General features: G+C 32.6%; 1 protein-coding gene across 3 annotated transcripts in view; it reads right to left on the bottom strand.

Annotated features, from left to right (window-relative positions):
• Positions 1 to 6,159: 6,159 nt before the first annotated feature.
• The window catches only part of GLRA3 (glycine receptor alpha 3), a 131,175-nt gene continuing 115,122 nt past the window's right edge, over positions 6,160 to 22,212 (bottom strand). The window contains exons 9-10 of one of the 3 annotated variants that reach the window (XM_006906307.1): positions 21,147 to 21,191; positions 6,160 to 6,432 (exon numbers count right to left, since the gene is read on the bottom strand). In XM_006906307.1, the coding sequence (XP_006906369.2) occupies positions 6,160 to 6,432; positions 21,147 to 21,191 (318 nt within the window). Of the gene's footprint in view, positions 6,433 to 12,455; positions 12,465 to 21,146; positions 21,192 to 22,212 lie in introns of all 3 variants that reach the window. The other 2 variants (XM_015600700.1, XM_015600699.1) reach the window with 2 other exon arrangements.

The following is a 22,212-nucleotide window of genomic DNA, read 5'->3' as shown; positions in this document are numbered from 1 at the left end:
TTCTATTTGTCTCGTAGACAATTTTATATTTTATTATTTTATAAACCTGAAAACATGTCATTGTTAACACTTAAAATGCATTTATGAATGGCATTTTAAATAAGAATAAAGCTAATGATAAGGGATTGATTGAACCTAAACATAGGTAGCAGATATGAAAACATAGACGATGTGCTGTCTTCAGGGAGTGGAGTGGACTTATTTGGAATTTATGAAATAAAAGTCATTTCTTGATGAAGATCAACTTTATAAAAATCTTTTAGAACTATGTCACAATGGAATAGGCTACCTTCCAAGTAATGAACTACCTGTTGCTTTAAGAGTTTTAGGAGAATTTGGATAATTTTGTACCAGGAATGTGATCGTGAAGCTTCCGTCATTGAACTGAAACACCTCAAAGATTTATTTTAATTCTAAGGATATAAATGAGAGACAGTTCAAATGAATTTGAAGAAAAAAATTATAAAACTTTCAGTGTTAAATTGAGTCAAATCAGAAAATGTCCAAATCAATCGTTCTCCCTTGTGGAACTTTGTCAATAATCCAGTTCATGTCTTCCTTCAAATATACGAATTCAGCATTTAGAACAGTGTCAGATGTGTAAAAGATGGTGTTTGATGAATATTTGTTTAATCTATGACTGAATCATAATCCCCTATGCTGAACGCCAGCACGTACATACTTTTTAAAATGTATAAGGGCCTTCGATATACAGTCAGAGTTCAGAACTGCTATTAATTTAAAAGTCATAGTCTACCACCTGTAAAATTCCCCTCTAATTCAGCTTATGTATAAACCATAAAAAATACTGAGAAAACTGCCTATGACACTACAAAATCATGAGTATTACTAGTTATTGGTAGTTGTCTTTTGGCAGAACCGTTTGACAAATATTTAGTCATTCTTCAAAGACAGTCCAAGTAGTATTTTAGAATTCTAATGTTAATGGTTGGAGAAAAATTTGATCCACTTAGTTTTGTGCATGTGTTTTGGAGGCAAAATATGTTTTGTAATTAAGAGTTGACCAAATCAAATGACTGCACTGCTCATATTCCCATTTATATTTCAAAACATATCAGAGAATTATGAACCTTCCAGAGAAGTTGACTTCCTTTGCATTTTCTATTTGAAGGAATTTATCCCATTATCATTTATAATGATAAGTGTGTATGTGAGTGTGTGTGTGTGTGTGTGTGTGTGTTGTAAGAGAGGGAAAAGGAAAGAGATAAAGGCAGATTAAAATGGAAGAAAACAAGTAAGAAGAATCTAGATATTAGCTCGGGATTTCTCTATTTTTTGGCCTGATTTTTGGGAATATCTTCTCCAGAATATTTTTGAGAATATCTTCTCCTGCCCTAGTTATTTTCAAATCCTAGAAAGTTGTATTTTATGCATGTGCTCTAAGCATCTTTATTATGGAAGAATATGCATACCTCTACTTTTTAAGTATTTATAATAGTAGCTGTCTCCCCATAGAAGTTCATTTTTTAACATGGGTATGTTTTTAAAGAGGAATGGGGGTGGGATAAAAGTTTAATTATAAAGTTAATTAAATAAACACAATTCCTAGTACTTGCTGCCTATTTATTCATGAAGAGTTTATAGAACAGTGAGAATAAAATGGGATTCCTATATTTTACCACTCTGTAGCACATGAACAAGAAAATAAAAATCAATATATCTGCTGAGGAAGACATCTCTTAGAAAGAAAAAAATATGCAACTGATATTATGGGTATTTCATTTGTACTCAATCAAGAAGGAATGTGTGTGTATTGCATTTTCTAAAATACTGAATTAAAAAGCACCAGATTGTCTTATATGTACAAGCTATAATTCTTATCATTTTTAGCATCCCTTTAAAATGTCCAAGTGATGAATTGTTCAACTGCAAGGTCTAAAACATGTCATGGAAACTAGAGAAATGACTGTATGCTTTGTTAAAGGTTATCATGTTGTGATCACTGAGATGGAAATGATTATTCCTGCAGTGCTATGAACGACATTAAGGAATTAAGAAGGAATTATGGAGAACAAGACTTGGCTGTCATTAATATCAGTCTTTTATAAAATTTAATCTTCATGGTCATACTTTTCCACTGCTCATTATTCAGATAGGTTCAGTTAAAGAATGTGTTTTTGTCAAAATTCTGCACCAAAAAGTCCTTTAACTTTGCTTGAGTAGATTGGACAACTTTGAGTACAGTTTTATGATAGATCAAAATTTGCCACAAAAAATTGTGCAGTCTTTGCAACTAAGTTCTTTTCTGAAATGAACATGAAGCTAGTAACTGACAATGCAAGTTACATTTATAGTCAGAGATGATTGTGCTACAAGTTTCAATACTCCTACAGTAGCATGTAACTCAGTCCAGAAGCTAAACATAGGCAATTAAATTATCTAGTTCAAAAATTGAATGTCCAAATTAGCAAGCAAGATGTAGTCATCATAATTGTGCTTAATAGGTGGGTATAATTCAAAAGACAAGCTTGCAATTATAAAGATACGAAAAATATTCTCTGAGTAACTAAGACAATTTCTGACTAACCCTCTCAATGAACTTAGATAATTATTAGTTTATAGGTTATATTTCCATTGACTATATTTGCCTTAAATAGACTGTTAAAATGAAAATGCCTTGTGGGTAGAAACCATGCTTGTTCTCTTAATGTGTTTTAATCAAGTCCATTATTTTATAGTCTTCGCCTTGTCAGTACTAATGAATACTAACAGATTATGAATGTTTATGCTGTATATACTTGGAATGGCTTGCATTTCTTTACTAGTTCATCATCAACTAGATGAGAAATACAGATGATATATACTGATAAATTTTGAGAGTTTTTAGGGGATTATCTATGTTGCAAAGTATGTGAAATCTATTTTAAAGTAGGAGATATGACCTCAAAGATGGTTAATGATTGATTGGTCTGAGGACTGTGGCACATTTTCATTCTCAGAGTTTCTTCCTTAGAGTGCTCTAAGCTGTTGTTAGGAGACATCTGTCAATTTCAGTATTGCCAATTTCCTACTTTGAAAGCTGTTGTTAGGAGACATCTGTCAATTTCAGTATTGCCAATTTTCTACTTTTAATATTGGGCAATCCCATATTTCCCTTGAGTCTATTTCATGGAATGTGTACTTTATAGATGAAAGAAAAATTTAGCTGTCAATATAATATTCAGTTCTCCAAAGTGATTAGCAGGTTGAGGTATATCATATTAAGAATAGAAAAGTATATATTTTTTAAATGGAATGAAAGACATTTAGAAAAGGAGATGACAGTATGGACGATCAGGAAAATCAGAACCACTTAAGTAGTTAATGACTAAAGTCGTTAACAACTTACTCTCTTTTGTAAAAATGTTGGCTTATTTTTTCACATTATTTTTCTAAAATTTCCATTATCTTCCATAAGATCCTGGGAATTCATAAACCTAATATATGTATTCACATTTTAGGAATACACAGATTTTAAAGCAGTTGTAATTCAAAATTAAGGTAAAGGTTATTAGAATATAGCCACAGAATAGGAATCAATTACAGAATAAGTAGTCATAATGACCCCTTGAATACAGCTGCTAGGAGTTGGACAGGAAGTTCAGGGGACTGTCATAGCAAAACATCCGAAAAGGTTGAAGTTTTAAAAACCGTGGCTTTCTTGCTTCAATAGTTTCTTTCTGGAATCTATTTTAAATAATAAAAAAAGTTCTAGGTCGCCATTATAGTGAACTCCAATTCTAATGGTTGAGAAAGAAAAAGAAAGACGCACACATATGCTAAGGTACAAGGTTTCCTAAAAATTTATATACTATAGAACCATATAGTTCAATGGTTGAGATACATAATAATTTTAAAAAGTGAAATAAACTTCATATACTGTATAAAAATTATAAGCTTTCTAATGTGGTTATTTAAAAGTATTCCAGAATGTCTATATTAGAATTATAACTTACACGTGGGTAGTTAGTGTATATGTATACATTTTGATTTTTTCATTATTAATAGTTTTCTGTTTGATTTAATTTGAAATATCAGGATTTGACGCAGAGCTCACTGAGGCAAATACCACCTCAGGATTCTAACTATGATGTAGTTTTCCAGTTTTAAAGGATTTATGTGTGTTTATTAGAAGTGATACCTTCTTTTAAATATTTTGGATTCAGCCATATTTGCCTTGTCACTCTTGCCATATGAGTGAAGGCTGTCGGAATATTTTTTTTCTGTAGTAAGAAAATGATAAGTATACATACATAAGCAAAGTATAAAACTTCAGAAGTAGAGAGATTTATACCATGTCAACACCCCTATTGACAAGTTGTCTCATGGCTAGTATTTTTATATTCAGTAAAGTACATGGTAATCACTTCCTTCAGTTGTGACATTTACATTTAATGACAAACATGATGATTTTTTTTTTTTCCCTAACAGTGTTTTAAATTTTTCTAAAGAAGAGAAATTTGGTCTTTCACTGGCAAAAATTGCTGAACATACATTATTTTATAAAAGTTATTTTTAAAAACTACAATTGGATAGACCAAAGTTCAATAACACTGAGAAATTTTTATCTTTAAATGGCAGTTCTTGCTTTTAGTTTGAGATGGTTAACGGTCAGAAAATATCACAATCTGGTTCAAGAATTGACTTATGCATCCTTCTTAAATGTGGGTTAATCTTAAATCATTTTTTTTAATGTTTAAACCTTTCTCTTTCAATAATTGAGTACACTGAGTTACCACTTAGAGAATCTGACCAATAATTACACATATCTAAAAAGTATTCTAGGGCTTTTTAAAAATACAACATTCATGATAAAAATAATGCAAAAAAAAGCAGCATTGAAAAAGAAAGTTTGGTTCAATTTAGCCAAGAACTCTATCACATATTCCGCACAAAATGAATTAATGCCCCGTTGTACTTGAAATAATTCCATGGGGTTGTTGATAAGTTTTAAGAAAAAATTTTATTTAAAATTATTCACATCTAGTGAATGGCTTATATATTGAATGTTGGATTCAGAAATATAAAAACAATCAATTCTTACTTTATAGAAATGACTTATTTATATAATTTAAAATTAAGATTGTTCTCCTTATGTTTGGAGTTAGGAGTTTGAACTAATATAACTTTGATGGGAAACTGTTCTTATTAAAAATCTTTCATAAATCCATTTTTGTTTTCATTAAATTCATTTTTATCAAAATGTATTATAATCCCACTGAATTTTAAAGTCTCATTCTAAGCTAAAATATAAAAGTCTTACTAAACTTTGTTTAATTATACCAAAACGTTAAACATAATTATGTACAATTAAGCAGCTATTAAAAATCTAAGAAAACAAGTGTACTGCCTTGAATTTTTCAGTATTTGGCAATAATTAAAAATACATAGCTATAATACTTATTTAAACTCAGTGATGTTGTTTTCAGTATTTCCACCTTTATTCATAGGCATAGAAAGTTAAGAAAAGTAGATTTTTTTATATATTATGATCTCTTAAGCCATTTACTTTAAATTTCCAAAGAGGGAAATTTAATATTCTAAAAAATTAAATTTAGTATTGAATAAAAGTTTTTTATTTTATTGTTATAACATAAATTGATCTGATAGTATTTGTACATACAATTATCTATTCCTATTGAGTAAGTTTTCCGCTGAATTAACTAATTACTTTTCTATTTTGTAACTATAAGAAAATATTTTAAAGCCTCAGGCTATTGACTTTTTTTATCTTCAACATTTCTCTCTTTTTTTATATAAAGTTTATTGTGCAAATTTTACTTTTGTAAGATTTAATATTGAATTAAAAATCAGGGATTCTAAAGTAGTTTTCACATGTACTATGTGATACTATATAACATACAAACACATTGGTAGTAATACTTCCACTTATGTAATTTACTGTGAAAGAGCAGATAATCTTAAATTAATATGAAATAGAATATGCATAATATATATTTTGTATCCATTAAAGGAATCTTAATCTGTCTCATGACTTTGCATAGCAATTCATAATAACACCTTTCCTTATGCTGTTTTAATACAATGGTCATCAGTGTACACCACACACACACACATATACACACACACACCCCTTTGGCAAAGACATTCCCTTTTGAGTTGACTGTTTTATACTTGCATGCCCCTGCAGACTTAATCTTATTGATGGTGAATATCCTCATGCCTAAGAATTTTATAGATAACCCAGTAGAAAATATTAAAAATCAAAAAGGCTAATGGGAAGCAGGCTCGGGAGATTGTGTCAATCTTTTTGGCCCTGTCGATAAAGACCTTCCTCATTTCATCAGGGCTCCTCGGAGTTCCCTGGACAGGGTGGTTTGGGCCCTTGGGAGTCACGCCATCTTTTGTTTGCAGACACGGTCCCATTCCATAGGCTGTGAAGCTGAATCGACTTTCCCTTATCTCATCATCCTGTCATGAGAAAAACATAAGAAAACACTTCAGTTATGGAATAGAGCATATATAACACATTTCAGAATCATAACTTAAGCTTTATTATGATAAATGTTAACATTTTTATAGGATAATTCAAATAAAGATGAGTGCTTTTTTTCTTCATTCAAATTTTATTGATTTATCCTGCTATATCATATAGATGTATCCATTAAGAAATATGAAACTCTCAAATGATATGTTTTAATGAAAAAAACTAAACATTCTGGTATTGTCTACATATTGCTAGAATATCTAAATTAACTGAGCAAGAAAACATCTATTTGAATAGTATGTTATTTTTGTTCATGAACTATGATGTCAAAGGGGAAAATACAATGATCATTGACTGAATTTTTCTTTTTCATTGAGGCAATCTTTTTAGAGCTAATTTCCGTAATTTTATGTTACTTTGTTGTACAGTCTAACTCAATAACACTGCTTGTTTTTTGTTATCCTCACTTAATGCTACTTCTATGTCTTATGCTAACCCATTTGGAAGACTACAAGATAGTTATATATTTTGATTTATATACAATTACTTTTCAAGTGCATTGGTTTAGAAGATATTATGAATAAAATTCAGCTAAAGTTTATTTCATGTTAAAGAAAATTATAAATTATTATGTTTTAAAAATGTTACTTTTTTCTTAAATGTTGCAAATTGAAGGGAATTCTCTATGTATGTACCAAAAAGAAAACCAAAATTTAAAAACATTATTTAATAAAAATATGTTAAATAAAAATTTTTATGATAGGAAAATATATTTAATAATTTATAATAAAATTCATTAATAAATAATTTAACAAATTTATTTAGAATGTAATAGTAGATGACTGCCAATTAATTGGATTCTTTTGTTACTAAAATTGGAAGTTTAAAAATTGACATTTTATTAATTTGTTATAGCTCTCCTCCTATGGAAGTAATTTTTGATGGTTATATAAGAGATAAAAGTAAGTGCTGAAGCTCTTGAAAAACTGTTAGGTTTGTGAAAGTAAAATTTCAGTGAACAGCATGTTACAAAATATAAAAGTAAAAAATAGAAATTAAAATGTATTCTAAGAATGAGAAGATGATCAAAGTCAGTATATTAATATGCAAAAGAAGTTGATGTATTAATGTATAAAATAGGTTTCTGGTGAATTATAAAGGCAATTTCACCTGAAAACAAAAACACAATTATTGGAAAATATCTCAACTGTAAGATGTATAAGCAATTGAATTTTAAGGAAACAAGTCCAACATAAAAGCTGATGATCCAAATTACATGTAACTACTTTTGTAATCTTGAAAAAAAATTGAAAATTGATTTTCTGACAGTCTTTAATAAGAATGTTTATTTATACTGGCAATTTTTTTAGCTTCTGTGGAAATTTTAAGGCTAAATTATTGTTTGCTTTGAATTTTCTATATCATAAAAAACAGTGAATATACCAAGAAATAAACTGTTCTTAAGTAAGTGCTGAAATAATATCCTTATAATTTAGTAAATTCTGCTGGTGTTGCATTCCAGAAGGAAAACTTAGGTCACCTGGGTAATTTGTACAGTTTTTGTGTGCAAACCAGCTGGATGCTGAAGTATAAATTAACCTTTTAAACCACATCAACCCATGTGTTTAAAAATAAAAAAATCCATCTCAAAATAAGACAAAAGATATATTCTCAATGAACAATTACAATGAGGTGTTGATCTATTAGTTGAACCAATTGAGAGATTAATTACAAATTGCTCAGATTTTAGGATTCTAGCTGCTGTGTTTAGAAAAGTAGTATCCATTGACAACTTTTTCCCATTTTATTGAGAAATAATTGATATATATCACTGCGTAAGTTGAAGTTGTACCACATGATGGTTTGATTTACATATAGTGTGAAATGATTATAATAGATTTAGTTAACATTCATTATCTCATAGATAAAATAAAAAGAAAAAAATTTCTCCTTGTGATGAGAACTCTTAGGATCTACTCCCTTGTATACCACATGGCAGTGTTAACTAGTTATCACGTTGTACATTACATGCCTAGTGCTTATTTATAACTGGAAGTTTATATGTTTTAATCATCTTCCTCCATTGACTATCTTTCTAACCATCTGTCCAGAAGAACTTGTTATTTTCAAACCTTTAGAGACCCCCAGACCTCAAAACAGAGACGATCCTTTTAATATTTAACATATTTAGTAAACAACTGTACTTTTCTCAACTATATCTTCCCACACAACTGACAATGAATAAAGGGTTAACATCAGCTATGGGCTGTTTCAGAACTGCTGAGAATGACTTCTGATTTCTTCCAGCATCACTTCCTTGAAAATAATAGAGTTGAGCTAAATGGAGAATGTAGAGTTTGCTTCAATTACTGTGAAGGAGGACACCTGAATTGGGAAAGCCATGCAGTAGCCTGAAAGTCTTGGGCCTACGTGACCAGACGCTATACAAATTTGGCGGGGAATAGGGCTGTGGCTTCTCTGTGTCAAGATAATCACATATGGCTTGACTTTTGTCTGTGGCAGCTGTGTCTACACATCTGTATGGGTGAGGGGCAAGGAAGCTATGCTCTCGAGTAACTACCAGGCCTCCCGATGAGATGAAGATGCTATGTCTGATGTGGCGCCTGCCTCCCATGCTCCTGTAGGACTGAATAAACGTTATATTAGGTTAAAGCCTATTGTGCCTGAAGGGTCTGACTGACAGAGAGAACCCCAAATCTCAGCAGTGGTGACAGAAGCTGACTGACCAGGCTTTCAGATCATTTCAGACTCAATACAGCCAAAAGTTCTGGGAGGAAATTCTGATGAGAACACGATACTGACCTGCCGTGGATTTGAGGTGGCAAAAGCACCATGGAAAATAATTGGGGATAAATCTTCCTATTGAAATATGAATGACAGACTTACCCCTTGTTAAACTGACAGATGGATGATCAGTGAGATAAAACTAAAGGAAACCGGGGTAATAAAACTAAGGGGAAAGTGGCCCAAGATTCGATTAATTCCTTGCCTCCTATTAATTGATTAGCTGTGAAACTAAAACCACTTGGGGCAAAGAAAAATGAGAGCAAGTAAAGCAAGTAGCTTCATGGCCTGTGCTCAGGATGAAAACAATAGTCCAGCTGAGACTTGAAAGGACATTACACTTAATCTCTGTAACCCCAGGCAAATGTCAGTGGAAACCAGTAACTATTGTGCAGCCCTGTCAGATATAAATATAATTTGAGCCACAAGCAAAAGCCCTGTGTGTAATTTTAAATTTAAATTTTATATTAACTACAGCTTAACAAGTTAAAAGAAACAGGCACAACTAATTTTAATAATACATTTTCTTTAACTCAACATGTCCTAAGTATCATTTAAACATTTAGTGAAAGTAAAAATTAGAGATATAAAGATATTTTATATTCTTTATTTCATACTAAGTCCTTGAAGTCAGTACGTATTTTAACATACTTCAGTTCAGACTACATATTTCTAGGGCCCGATAGCCACATGTGGCTTATAGCTACCATACTGAAAAAAAAGCAATATTAAAGAGCTGGGTCTCCATGCTTTCCAGGATCTTAAGGTTGATTGACCTAGGAACCGATAATTTTTTTTTGCATGCTGTAGCATGAAAAGCAATGTTGGCGTGAATGCTAAGTCCTAACTTGCTGTAGCATTGCTATTCAGGAATTACTGGCAGGCATATAATCAATGAGCCTTTGGGAGTGGGGTGGAGCCCAGGGCGCTATTTAATCTATACTGAAAAAGGAAGCTGCTTGGTTCTCTACTGCTGTGAAATGGAACAGCCCTTTAGAAGAAGTAGCTATGTTAAGGGGGGCATGGCAAACCTGTGCTGGCCATCCAATAATTAAAGATAAGCCTACCCAGACCTTATCCTTTGACCTAAACTCTGGTAGACACAGTGATTAGGCATGGGTTCCCCATGTGGCTCTCCTTTGGGGAAGGCAGGAGGGTATATTTAATTCATGGGTATATTTGTTCTTGCAGTTGCCATGCTAGGTGTTACTGGTGGGAAAAAAATATCTGGTCTATTCAGAAGAAAGGTCATGGCCAGAGGTGAATCCATTAGCTTTCTTTAGGTAGCTTTTAAGACACAGAAGAAAATTGACAGAATTCCTCTGAAAGATTTCCTGGCACATTATCACCAGCTGAGAGGAAGGAAATCTGTTCCAGTTCCGGCAGCTGCTTCCCCTTAAGGACCCCTGTTAAATGTGTTGCTTTCATCTCAGAAGTTAAATCCAATGATGCCAATGGGGAATGGAAACAAAAGGCACTGATATGGGTCGCTGAATTTACTCCATCCGTCAAGGCAGTTGAAACAAAGACTATTTGACTCGAAGGCCAGGATCTCCTTGCGCAGTTCTGAATGGGGTTCCAAGGCTATGCTATGCTTAAAGTTGAATAGCCAGGGGGTGGTGAGCACAGCTTTTTGGGATTACTGGATGCCAATGCACAATGTACAGTAATACTGCTGAGGAATGAGAAGACAATATTAAGAGCAAAAGAGAAGCTTTTGGAGCAGAAAAAGAGGCAAAGTGATGCTGTAGTAGTAGGTATAACGGTCATAGTAAAGACTCCAGATAAGAAAATAAGGGACTAAGATATATCCAGTAGGTGGCATCACCTTTGGCTAAATGTATAATCTGAAAGAATATGACACATGAATGAATGATCTTGCCATTTCTGGCTTGAGCCTAATCTGGGACAGTTGTTCCTTAGCCCAGTTATAATTGGATGTACTAAAATGAGAGCCCTTAGAATTGCCTTCCTAGGTAGTATCTATTAAACAGTATAAGATTCCAGGCAGATGAAGGAAACTCAGCTCTAATTAAGTAAATGGTGGCAGCAGGGGTGCTAGTCCCTCATTAATTTTCTCTAGAAAAGTCCTGTCTGGCCTATGATAAAACTAATTGGGTCCTGCAGGATGACAGCTGAAGACCCCAACAGCCTCCACCACAATGAATACCATGAAAACCCTTCAAGAGTTTCAGAAGGACAAAGGAGGCCGGGATGCTTTGACAGACTTGACTAAGCCTTTCCTTTTAATCCCTCCCCACCAAAAGTAAAACACAGGGTGTCTTTTTGTGGGGTAGACCCAACCATCACCTTACTGTCACCCCTTAAAAAAACCTGAATTCTCCAGCATATTGCCACAACCTCGTTGGAAACGATTTGGTCCAGATCACTGTCAAAAGTTGGTTAATGATAAATGATAGTTTTCTTCTCTGAGGAGAAAGTCAAGGGAGGATTTGGAAACTGTAGTGGCCATGTGACTAAGTAAAGGTAGCTAACTAATCCAGAAAAAATTCAGGGCCCAGTTTCTATAACCTGGGCGATAACTTGGGCAAACTGCTAGAGACAATTCGCAAACAATAAAGTGCAAAGTGCTGTCTCTTCTGGATCCCACTATGAGAAAAACAACTTGCAGCACTATTTGAAATCTGGCAGAGACATTTCGTATTTCTGCTGGCCACACTATATCAAGTGACTGGAAGACAAACTGAATTGGAAAGGGATACAGGATCAAACTGTGAGAGTTGTAAGGCAGCCAATGGCCCAAGCTGCTTTTCTGAGTCCTTAAAATTCATCAACTGCAAAGTTATCTGCTACTAAAACACACGTAGACTAGATTTTCTGGAAAAGCTCAATAGTGGCTCCCTAAGGTTGCTGCTAGGATTCCAAACTAGAAAACTCTGAAGCTGCAAGCAGGTATAGCTATTTGAATGATAGCTACTGGCATTCTCTTGTGCTCTGGTAGAAGCAGCTCCCCGAAGGACTCTAATGGGCATCAGACTATATTTAGGCCTAAGATACCTACCATATCATAGGTGATGTCAAAAAGGCATTCCAATCTAAGTTCCTGAGAAAATCAAAATGGTATATTCAGGAATAAGCTACAGGGGGTACCTCAGGGCAAAGTACATCGTATTCATGAAAAGATAGCCTGACGAGGGATCAGTGATACAGTCTCCGGTTGAGCCACCAGAGTGGCCTGAACCTCATGATTCTCATCTCATGGATGCAAAACAGGCCACCTTGTTCACCGATGGAAACCCTCATTTAGAAGGTCAGGACTCAAACCATACCCACGGTGCAGCAAATGACTATAGCTAAAGAAAGCAAGGTACGTCTACACATTAGGATGACTTGAGAATAGTATATATGGCAATATCCAATAATTGGCCCTTGATACTCAAAGACTCCTGGGCACAAGCCATGGCCTTGCCTTATGGTCAGGCAAATGGGTGCTTGTTAAATGGCCAATTAAGAACATCCCAGGGTAGTAGATACAATTTCTTATAAAAATTCCAGGGTGAGATTAAATTAGGTCATGTAATGTCCACCAAGTTGCTGGTTCAGAAGGGGACTAGAGTGCCAAGGCAGATGTCTTGGACTGGCCATGGATGTAGCCATGATGGTGTCCAGGCCATGCAGCAATGGACAGTACTGTGACATGTCCTTCTGTTGCTCGATGAAGCCATTGGTGTGGTGAGAGCTTGTCTTGAATGTTGACATGAGAAAAAATTGCTCAGAAATTGCCATTGGGTTGAGTTTCCCAATGACAGAAACTAACACATAGCTGGCAGATGGGCTGCATGGTCTTTGCCCATGGTTTCTGGAGGATTTAATGGATTTGGGCAGAAATAGACAGCTAGTCCATCTTGGGTTTTGTTTTACACTGTAACAAAAACCACAGCTTAAAATACTATTAATGGCTTGGAACAAGGCATGTTTATATCAGTTTGGGCCCCTAGAATAGATCTCATTGGATGAAGGAACAGATTTAATCATGGGCAGCATATAGAATGGCCCAAGAGCACATCATAGAAATGGGCATACCACAGCCCATCCACCTGCAGAGCAGTGGTTTAAATATAAATTGGAATGAGCAATTAAAAGATTTATTGTTAAAGACAGGATGACAAGGACATGAGGGTTAGCTAGTTCACCGGATCAGTGTGTGCATGAGTGAGTGGCTATGAGTGAGAGGAAGGAGGAAAGCCTTTAGAAAGGTTTTTGGTTTCTGGTGGTGGCAGTGTGGGTGGTGGGTAATGATGCTGTAACACAAATCTGTCTTTCCCACCTCAGAGATTTTTCTTTTGTGTTACCTGATATAATGATTCTGAGTGTACATATCCTATGTGCTTGAGTAGCTGTAAGGCCTGGCAATTAAATAGATACTTTAACTGCTGTCTCTCTTGCCTTTTATCCTTCTAAAAAGTTAAGTACCTGATATATAAGATTAAAGCCTATTTCTTATGTCTTGTAAGTATGATTGTCTCCTTAAGCCTGTAATTAGAGATATAGTGCTATTCTGAGCAAAGCTACTTCACATTTGGATATTGCTTTTAATATAAAATGACACATTTGAACAATTTAAACTTAACTGTCTTCCTATAGCACTAGTCCATCATAAAAGCTGGCAACAATTTCTAAAATCACCATCATTCTATGTGGGTAATGTTTCCTGCACTGTTGTGCACATAACACCAGTCTTGGAACCACTGGGAGGGATTGCAGAGACCCAGTTTTCTAGACTTCAATTGCAGAGATTCCTGCTCATTAGCTTTTTGGCTGTCCCAATAATCTGTATGTCCAACAAAGTCTGTAGGTGATAATATACAGTCAAATGTAGAAACAAAAGTTTCCTAAAGGCATAATACAGCTATGCTAGTCAGCTTGAATTTATCATGATGGAACATTTTTTGAATTCTTCTAACACTTTCTGATTTACATTTTAAATGGTTGTTTATGAAAATATGCCCTGTAATGTCTTTCGTGCGAGTGTTAAACTATTATTTTTCAATAATTCCTGTTTTTAAGTAAGCCTATTTCTTGGTAAGTTTTCTATATGAAGGTTATCTTTGTGATCTCTATTTTTATCCATTTTAAAATTTCTTATAGGCATATGTCAGAAAATAGACTTTAGAAATTATGTTATAGAATGTGATTTAATGCATTATTATTTTCAAAAGCATATGAAATATGATTTTCCTTACAAATCCACCACCAATCGCTTTCCTATTAATTTTGGAGTTGAATAAACAGAAACTTTTAATTTCAATAAAAACACTTCCTTCATTAAAATGTCTCGTTCAAATGTTTTTTCCTGGCAAAGGTAATAAAAAAGAAGGCACTGAGGATCACTCATGTTCTAAAAATGAAAATAAATTGGGTATCTGCATTATAAAAATATGTGTGTGCTATAGGAAATAGTTTTCAAATATTTTATGTAGTCATAAATATATTAGATGGTCCAAATTTAAAATCTGAGTCAAGATTGACATTCAAAATACAAATGTTTAATTATCGTTATGCAATTCCACGGCTTCATCATTCATTGCCAGAAGTCTGGATAGTCTTAATAAACCAATGCTAAGATTCTTGGTTTCTAGCTCCAGGTTTTTATTTAGGGTGAGAGAAAATATATAAAATACCTGATAAAGTACTCAAATTGCTGCTTTTATTAACATTTTGTTATAACTGTATTATTGTGGAAATCGCATAATATACAATATAAAAAAATACTGACTTGAATTATTTTACAATTAGATATTTTAAATCCACAGAAACCAAATTAGCACTAAAGTAGTAGTTAAAACAGGCCTACTCAGTTGCGTACTCCTCAGCTGGCCTTGCACTTGTGTTTCACTAAAAATTAGCCAACAGCAAAAAACTAAAAACAGTGCTTTGCTCCTCTAGGCCTTACTGTCTGATTGTTACAATAGAAGGGGGTTGCTATGTGACAGTTAAGATTCTTTGTGAATCTAATTTCTGCAATCAAGGAGTCTTTAGTGTTGTCAACACGTTCCATGACACAGCACTAATATTTTAGGCATGCCCATAGATAGTCACATGGAGTCATCTCACACCTTCAGAAACAGGGTCTCAGCTACCTTAGACCAGGCAGTCAGATGATGAGAGAGCAAGGACCCCTGGACCTCAAAAAGGCCATGTGACTTTTTTTAAAAAGACAGGCCTACTGGAATTTTTTTTAATGGCTCCACTTAAAATAATAATTTTAAGCATGGTTGAAGCTTTTCTAATAGCTCATCATCAGTATTAGAGTACTATATTAAAAGATGTATGAAATTATTTTGTAACTAATTTCTCTGCTTTGCAAAATTCAGTAATAAAATTATCCTGTGTTGATAGATGTTCTGATGTGCAGTAATATTCTTTGTCCAATACACACTCAAATATTCCTTTGAGATAATCATCCTAATTTTCTAGAGATATTTTCCGCTTGAGTTTCTAATGATCTAAAGGCCACAAAAAGCAAACTGTTTAGACAAACATGTAAAACCTTTGATGCTATGTGTTAGCCAATATTTAATGTTCATAAAATTAAGGCACTTTACAACTCAAAATATAGGTAATAATAAAAATTAAATAGAATAAACTAAAAATGAGCTAAAAACATGGCTTATTAAAAAGGTAAAATTGAAGAAATAGCTTAATTTACCCACAAGTAAATCCTTTTAATATGCTTCGATCGAGTTAAAAGGGTAGGCAATGAAGACTGTAAAAAGTTATTTCTTTAGTGTACTATTCTATAAGAGGACCTGTTTTCACTAAATGATGAAAAAAATGAAATGAAAAAAAAAGTTTCAGTAATTAAGCATCAATATATTGTGAAACATTCAAAATGCTTTTTAATTTTATTTAGAGAATTATGTCAAAGACTGATTCATATAACATGCATATTATAACTGAAATATTAGAGATAGGTTAAAAATACAAAGATAGATATAGTCATTCAGTTGAATTGCTTCCTTTCTATCATCGAACATTGCTTATTAATATATGTGTGAGATAAGAATTATCTCGGACAAGGAAAAGCTAGAGTTTATCACCACCAAACCAGTATTACAAGAAATTTTAAAAGGACTTTTTTAAGAAGAAAAATAAAAAAAAAATCAAAAACAGGAATAATAAAATGGCAATGACTACATATTAAGAATTATTTTAAATGGAAATGGATTAAATGCTCCAATTAAAAGACATAAGGTGGCTTAATGGAGAGGAAAACATGGCCCATACATGTGCTGTGTACATGAGACTTCAGATCAAAAGACACACACAGAATGAAAGAAAAGATACTTCATAAAAATGGAAATGAAAAAAAAAAGCTGGGGTAGCAATACTTATTCCAGACAAAATAGACTTTAAAACAAAGGCTATAATAAGAAACAAATAAGGACCCAACAATTCCACTTCTGGATATTTAGCCAAAGAAACCCAAAACACAAATTCAAAAAGACATGCAGTCATATATTCATTGCAGCATTATTTACAATAGCCAAGGTTATGGAAGCAACCTAAGTGTCCATCAATAGATAAATGGATAAAAAGGAAGTAGTACATATATACAATGGACTATTATTCAGCCATAAAAAGAATGAAATCTTGCCATCTGCACCAATATGGATAGACCTAGAAGGTATTATCTAAATGAAATAAGTCAGAGAAAGACAAAGACAAATATTTTATGATTTCATTTATATGTGGAACCTAAAAAAATAAATGAACAAAGAAAACAAAACATACTCATAGATACAGAAAACATTTTGATGGTTGCTAGGTGGGAGTGGGGTTGATAAGATGGACGAAAAAGGGGAAGGAATTAAGAAGTACAAATTGGTAATTACAAAATAGTCTTGGGGATGTAAAGTACAGCAGAGGGAATATTGTAATAACTATGTATGGTGTGGGATGAGTACTAAATTTATAGGGGTGATCTCTTTGTAAATTATCTAAATGTCTAATCATGGTATGGTATACCTGAAACTAATATAATATTGTATGTCAACTTTAATTGAAAATTTTAAAATTGTTAAAAATAAAAATAAATAATAAAAAAAAGAATTAATCACCTATCCTCTTCCAGTCCTCAAAAATGACCCCTCCTCCAAAAAAAAAAAATCTTGTTTGGATGCGGGAGTGGTGAAGACATGAAGATTGTCAGTGAGTGGTAACAAAACATGTGACATCTAAGAGTGTTAGTAATGATTATGTGAAATGTTGTGAGATACAACAGCATTAAATATGTTAGTTTTATCCTAATGTTTCTCCTCTAGTAGGTACCTTTGGGGTGTTCTTTATACAATCAAGATGTTAAGTATATTATCCCAAAAGTCTTTTTTAAAAATAATTTTCTATAACTTTTAATTGCCAAGTTGGAAAGTGAGAGGTAAAATGTTACTTGCTATTAATTATCACTTACATGATTTCAAAGTGATGTTGAAAAAAATATAACAGTGGCTTATTTTTTGAGAAAAATTACCATGACTCAGAAAATTCTAAGGTAAGATGAATTATATGAACGAATTTATTTTCTAAACTAAATATTAGCCTAATATAAAATATTCAGTTTAATATATCTTATACATTTCTACATCATTTAAAAATGAGAGGCTTAAATGAATGAAATTATAGATGAGGTTAAAAATACTTTATAGTTGCAAGTCAATTGTCAATATAAAATTCTTTAAAATCTAGCTCCCTCAAGAAGCTTGCATTTGTTATAGATGACATATGAATTAGTTATGAATTAGCCAAGTTTATGCTTAGCATATTGAACTTAGAATCAGAGATGGAATGGTTTGGAGATTATTGAATGGTAAAATGTAAGCTTAAAAAAATAAATGTTTTATTTATGAATAAATGTTTTTAATGAACTATTATGAATATATAATATGTATATTATAGGGTACTGAATAAAATAATTTTAAAAATCTACATATCTATTTCTAGCATAATATGCTAGATTCTTTCAGTGTTGACTCATAATTGTGGCATGACATAATATAATAGATGGCATATGTAAAAAGCAGTACTGTAAATCTATTTTAGCTAACTTTGAGATGAAAGTCTCGATAATACTGTGAAAGTACATTAAGTAAAGCTTATATTACTTTATGAAATATTATTTTCCCAAACAAATATTTTAGAGGCACTATAGCTCTAAAAAATATAGCTGCATTTAACTTAAACTCTAAATATTTGTTTTCAGGAAATAATTAAATTCTCACAATTTTTGTTTTCCTTGAGTGAATGACATTTCTAACTTCTGTGTATCAGAGTCATTGAAATAGAATTTTGTTTACAATTTTTGGGAAACTATTTGTCTTCAGACATGTATCAAAGAGATATGTAGGAAATAACTTACCTATTGAAAAAATATCTTACAATCTAGAATATAGCATAAACTGACCTAGGATGAAACCTTTATTAAAAAATTTAATATATATGGGTGCTACATTGTTTTCAACAGTGGAGCGTCATTTTTCAACCAAAATAGTTTACATGTATATTTGTATTTGTCCTAAGACTATAGAACTGAAAAAATGTACAGGGCAAAAAAATCAATTATTGGTTATTCTTAGAAGTTACTTTGAGTTATTTTTGAAGTAAGACAGAATATAAATACCTAAGTAAATAAAATAATAAGTTTTTATACAGCTAGTCAAAATGCAGTCAATGACATATTCATTTTAAAAAGAGAACTATCGTGGCTAGCAAAACAAACTTGGCAATTATTTAAATCTAGAACTAACGTCCATGCTTATTTCATTGGTGTATATACATGATAATTAATATACAATAATAAGTAGGAAGATAGAGGTACTAGAATACTGTGTGAATGTGCTTTCTCCCAGAAAACCATTGGATCATTACATTATATTGCAATGCGAAAGAAGCAACATGAAATGCACTGAAGCAATCCCATATCATCCATATCTGTTAACAAATCACGTATGCTCAGAAATATGTTGGTGTCTTCATAACCCTGCAGGACATACATAATGATATCATACATGGGAAGAGCAACTTCTAACCAAAATACTTTCATGTCATGCACACACCCACTCATACACAGCACGGGATAAGCGTCTATGACCAGGTGTGGTGGGTAATATGCACACAGCAGGCAATGACAGTGTGGGGTGGGGAAATCTGCATACAAAACTTTATTCTTTCACAATAGACAAAAGGTTCACTTGTACCTTTAGAGAGACAAAAGTAAGGTATAAAATATTGTCTCCAATGCCAAAGCCAATGCTGAAGCAAGTTAAAACTTTCCTGGGACTAATATTTATGTCAGTATCAGTTTCCTTGTTGGGACAAATTTTCTATAATGAGGCTATTTTATGTTGCCTTTTCTGCCAAATTAGAGTTCTAAAAAAAAACTTATGTAAACCAGTACTCATGAAAAGAAAGAGCACTGGGTTGACATTTAGACTCATTTTGATTATGTTCATTTAAAGATTTAAATTGATCAGATTGTGTCTAAGCAAAACACGTTTTCATTTTTTTTTTAAGGATAAGTTCCTTTGTCCCAGAGAGTTATTAGCTTGAAGAAAATAGTCTTTAAAAGTTAAAGATCAACCCCAAATTTACATGATGATTAGACTGTTTGTAAAAATAAATGGGAAACATATAACTTCTAATAATGTACTTCAAGTTGTATCATTTCTTTTTAAAAATAACATTATTGACTGTTACTGAGGTAAACCTGATTTTTCACCAGAGTTCTTCCTGCATTGCTTTTGTAAAGCAGTATTTAATTAAATTTGTGTCTTCTATACTAAAGCTCCTCTAAGCACTCTTTAGTTACTGGAAATTTAAATATATACCTCTCCCAAAGAGGTTACTATATGCGATTATGCAAATTCGATGCAATTAACATTTTAAAAAATTTACAGTTAAGATAATCAAGTAAAGATAATTGGATCATGTGAAAACTTTTTTCAGGGATAAAAATAAAAGACAATTGGCTAGCTATGTTTGGAACAAATATACAATTTTATTAGAAAAGAAAAATAGTTGAGTGATTATATATTATAATATAAGAAAACATAATAAATGTTTTATAATAATACTGGGTCTAGATATTGGCTATGATATCGAGATTACACTAATATTTATCTAATATTATGTCTCTTGTCTATTCATCTAACATTATATCAATCCTTAACTGAGGTATGCATGTATGCAGTAGAATCATCTGGTGAGGTATTTTTAAATACAACTTTTCCTAGAAATTTTAGTTTAATAAACTGGATTGTTTGGATATGATTTCCTAGCCTACATTCTTGGCTTTGGTATGGTTTAAATTCAATTACTAAATCTGGACACATGTCCTTGTGATTTCTTTCTAATCAAACATTTTAAAGGATGCCATTATTAAAACCATAATTATTCATTTACTATAAAGAACTTCAACATACCAACATTCAGAATGAATTCTATAGATACATCAGCTGGACAAAAGCTTTTCATTTTTACCTTATTTTTAGGTTTCTATTTTCTGGCAAGAATTATTTTTATAAATAAATTTCCCATTTATTTTGAAATTGATGTTGTCAAACATGTGATTATTTCTTCTATGGAGGCTATAATAAAATATATATTTTTGTTGAATACGTATTTGAAAATCTTTTTGATTGATCAAATAACTTGGTTAATGAAGGATAATATTTAAAAATCCTTTTACTAAATGAGGAAAGACAAATGGAAGTGTTAGAAAAAAAAGAGTATCAGCTGAAGGAGGTGATGGTGGTTTGGCTTTAAATATTCAAGAGCCCGTGTTTCCCCACCAGACACTGCCTGGGTGCAGAATACGCTGTCTGCTTTTTTACTGATGACCACATTCCTCTACTTAGATTTAAGAAAGTGAATTTACCGTGTCTGAGAAACGGTAAAACTTCTCCAATGCAAAAGCTTCTGTCTGTGGGAAGGTAAAGTGGACCAAGAGGGATTGAGAAACCAGAGAATCAAGGCATATATGATTAAATATAATTGCACAATTGGTTTTAATTACATGTATCATTTCAACATATATATGCATCAATTAATAGATTTTCACATATGCAAGCTATCCACTCCTCAAAGTATGAAATGAACTAAAAAGCTGGACTTTTTCGTCTTTTTCTCACGCTAAATATTAATTATAATATTTACTCCCTGACTATTTCAAATAGTGATCAGAAAACAATAGGATATTACTATTTTTTGCATTTCTGCATTTTCCTAGCATGCCAGTCACTAGAAAACTTAATCTTGCTGTCTTTCTGTGAGCTAAAGAAGGAACGTCAAATATTTGTGACCTGATACTCTTTAGGTGGTAAAACCAAATAAAGAGCAGCTTTTCAAAGGATAATTTTTTTTAAAGGAGGAACTAGATCGAGCATGTAAACTGTAGTCTGTTGTGTTATCCATTGGATACGGTGACTGTGGATGTGTGATGGGAGTAGAAAATATCTGAGCTCTTAGCCTCCATTTGGACACCACACGCGTAATACTTTTTTCATGTCTAGTGTTTTCAGCACCAGGTTGATACTTTCTAAATTGTAGAAAGGAGGAGAAAAGTAGAGAAATGGAAAAAAAAAAAAACATAGAAAAGCAACTCAAAATGAGACAGAGAAATAAATATTGCCTTACTTCTGTTTAATGATGTTAAAAGGAAAAATTGTCTTTATCACTCATTATGGGGGAAGAAAGACAAGAGCTTCACCTCTGTAATACAGAGTTTTTGTTCTGTTAATAATGTTTCAGCTAGTGCCAGGTATCATTAGAGAAAGGAGGAGCAAATAGGCATTAATGGAGGCAAAAAAAAAGGGAGCGAGGAGAGAAAAAGGGAGAGTAAGGAAGAATGAGAAAACCAGCCAATAGCAGTGAAGTCAGGGGAAGGAGATTTTTTAAAAGTTAATCTTCCATCAAAATATGTTTTAATGTACAAATGATATGCT

Source organism: Pteropus alecto, unplaced genomic scaffold, assembly GCF_000325575.1.
Source record: "Pteropus alecto unplaced genomic scaffold, ASM32557v1 scaffold50, whole genome shotgun sequence".
NCBI lineage: Eukaryota > Metazoa > Chordata > Mammalia > Chiroptera > Pteropodidae > Pteropus > Pteropus alecto.
Note: the sequence above shows the minus strand (reverse complement) of the source record. Positions and strands in the feature narration are given on the sequence as shown.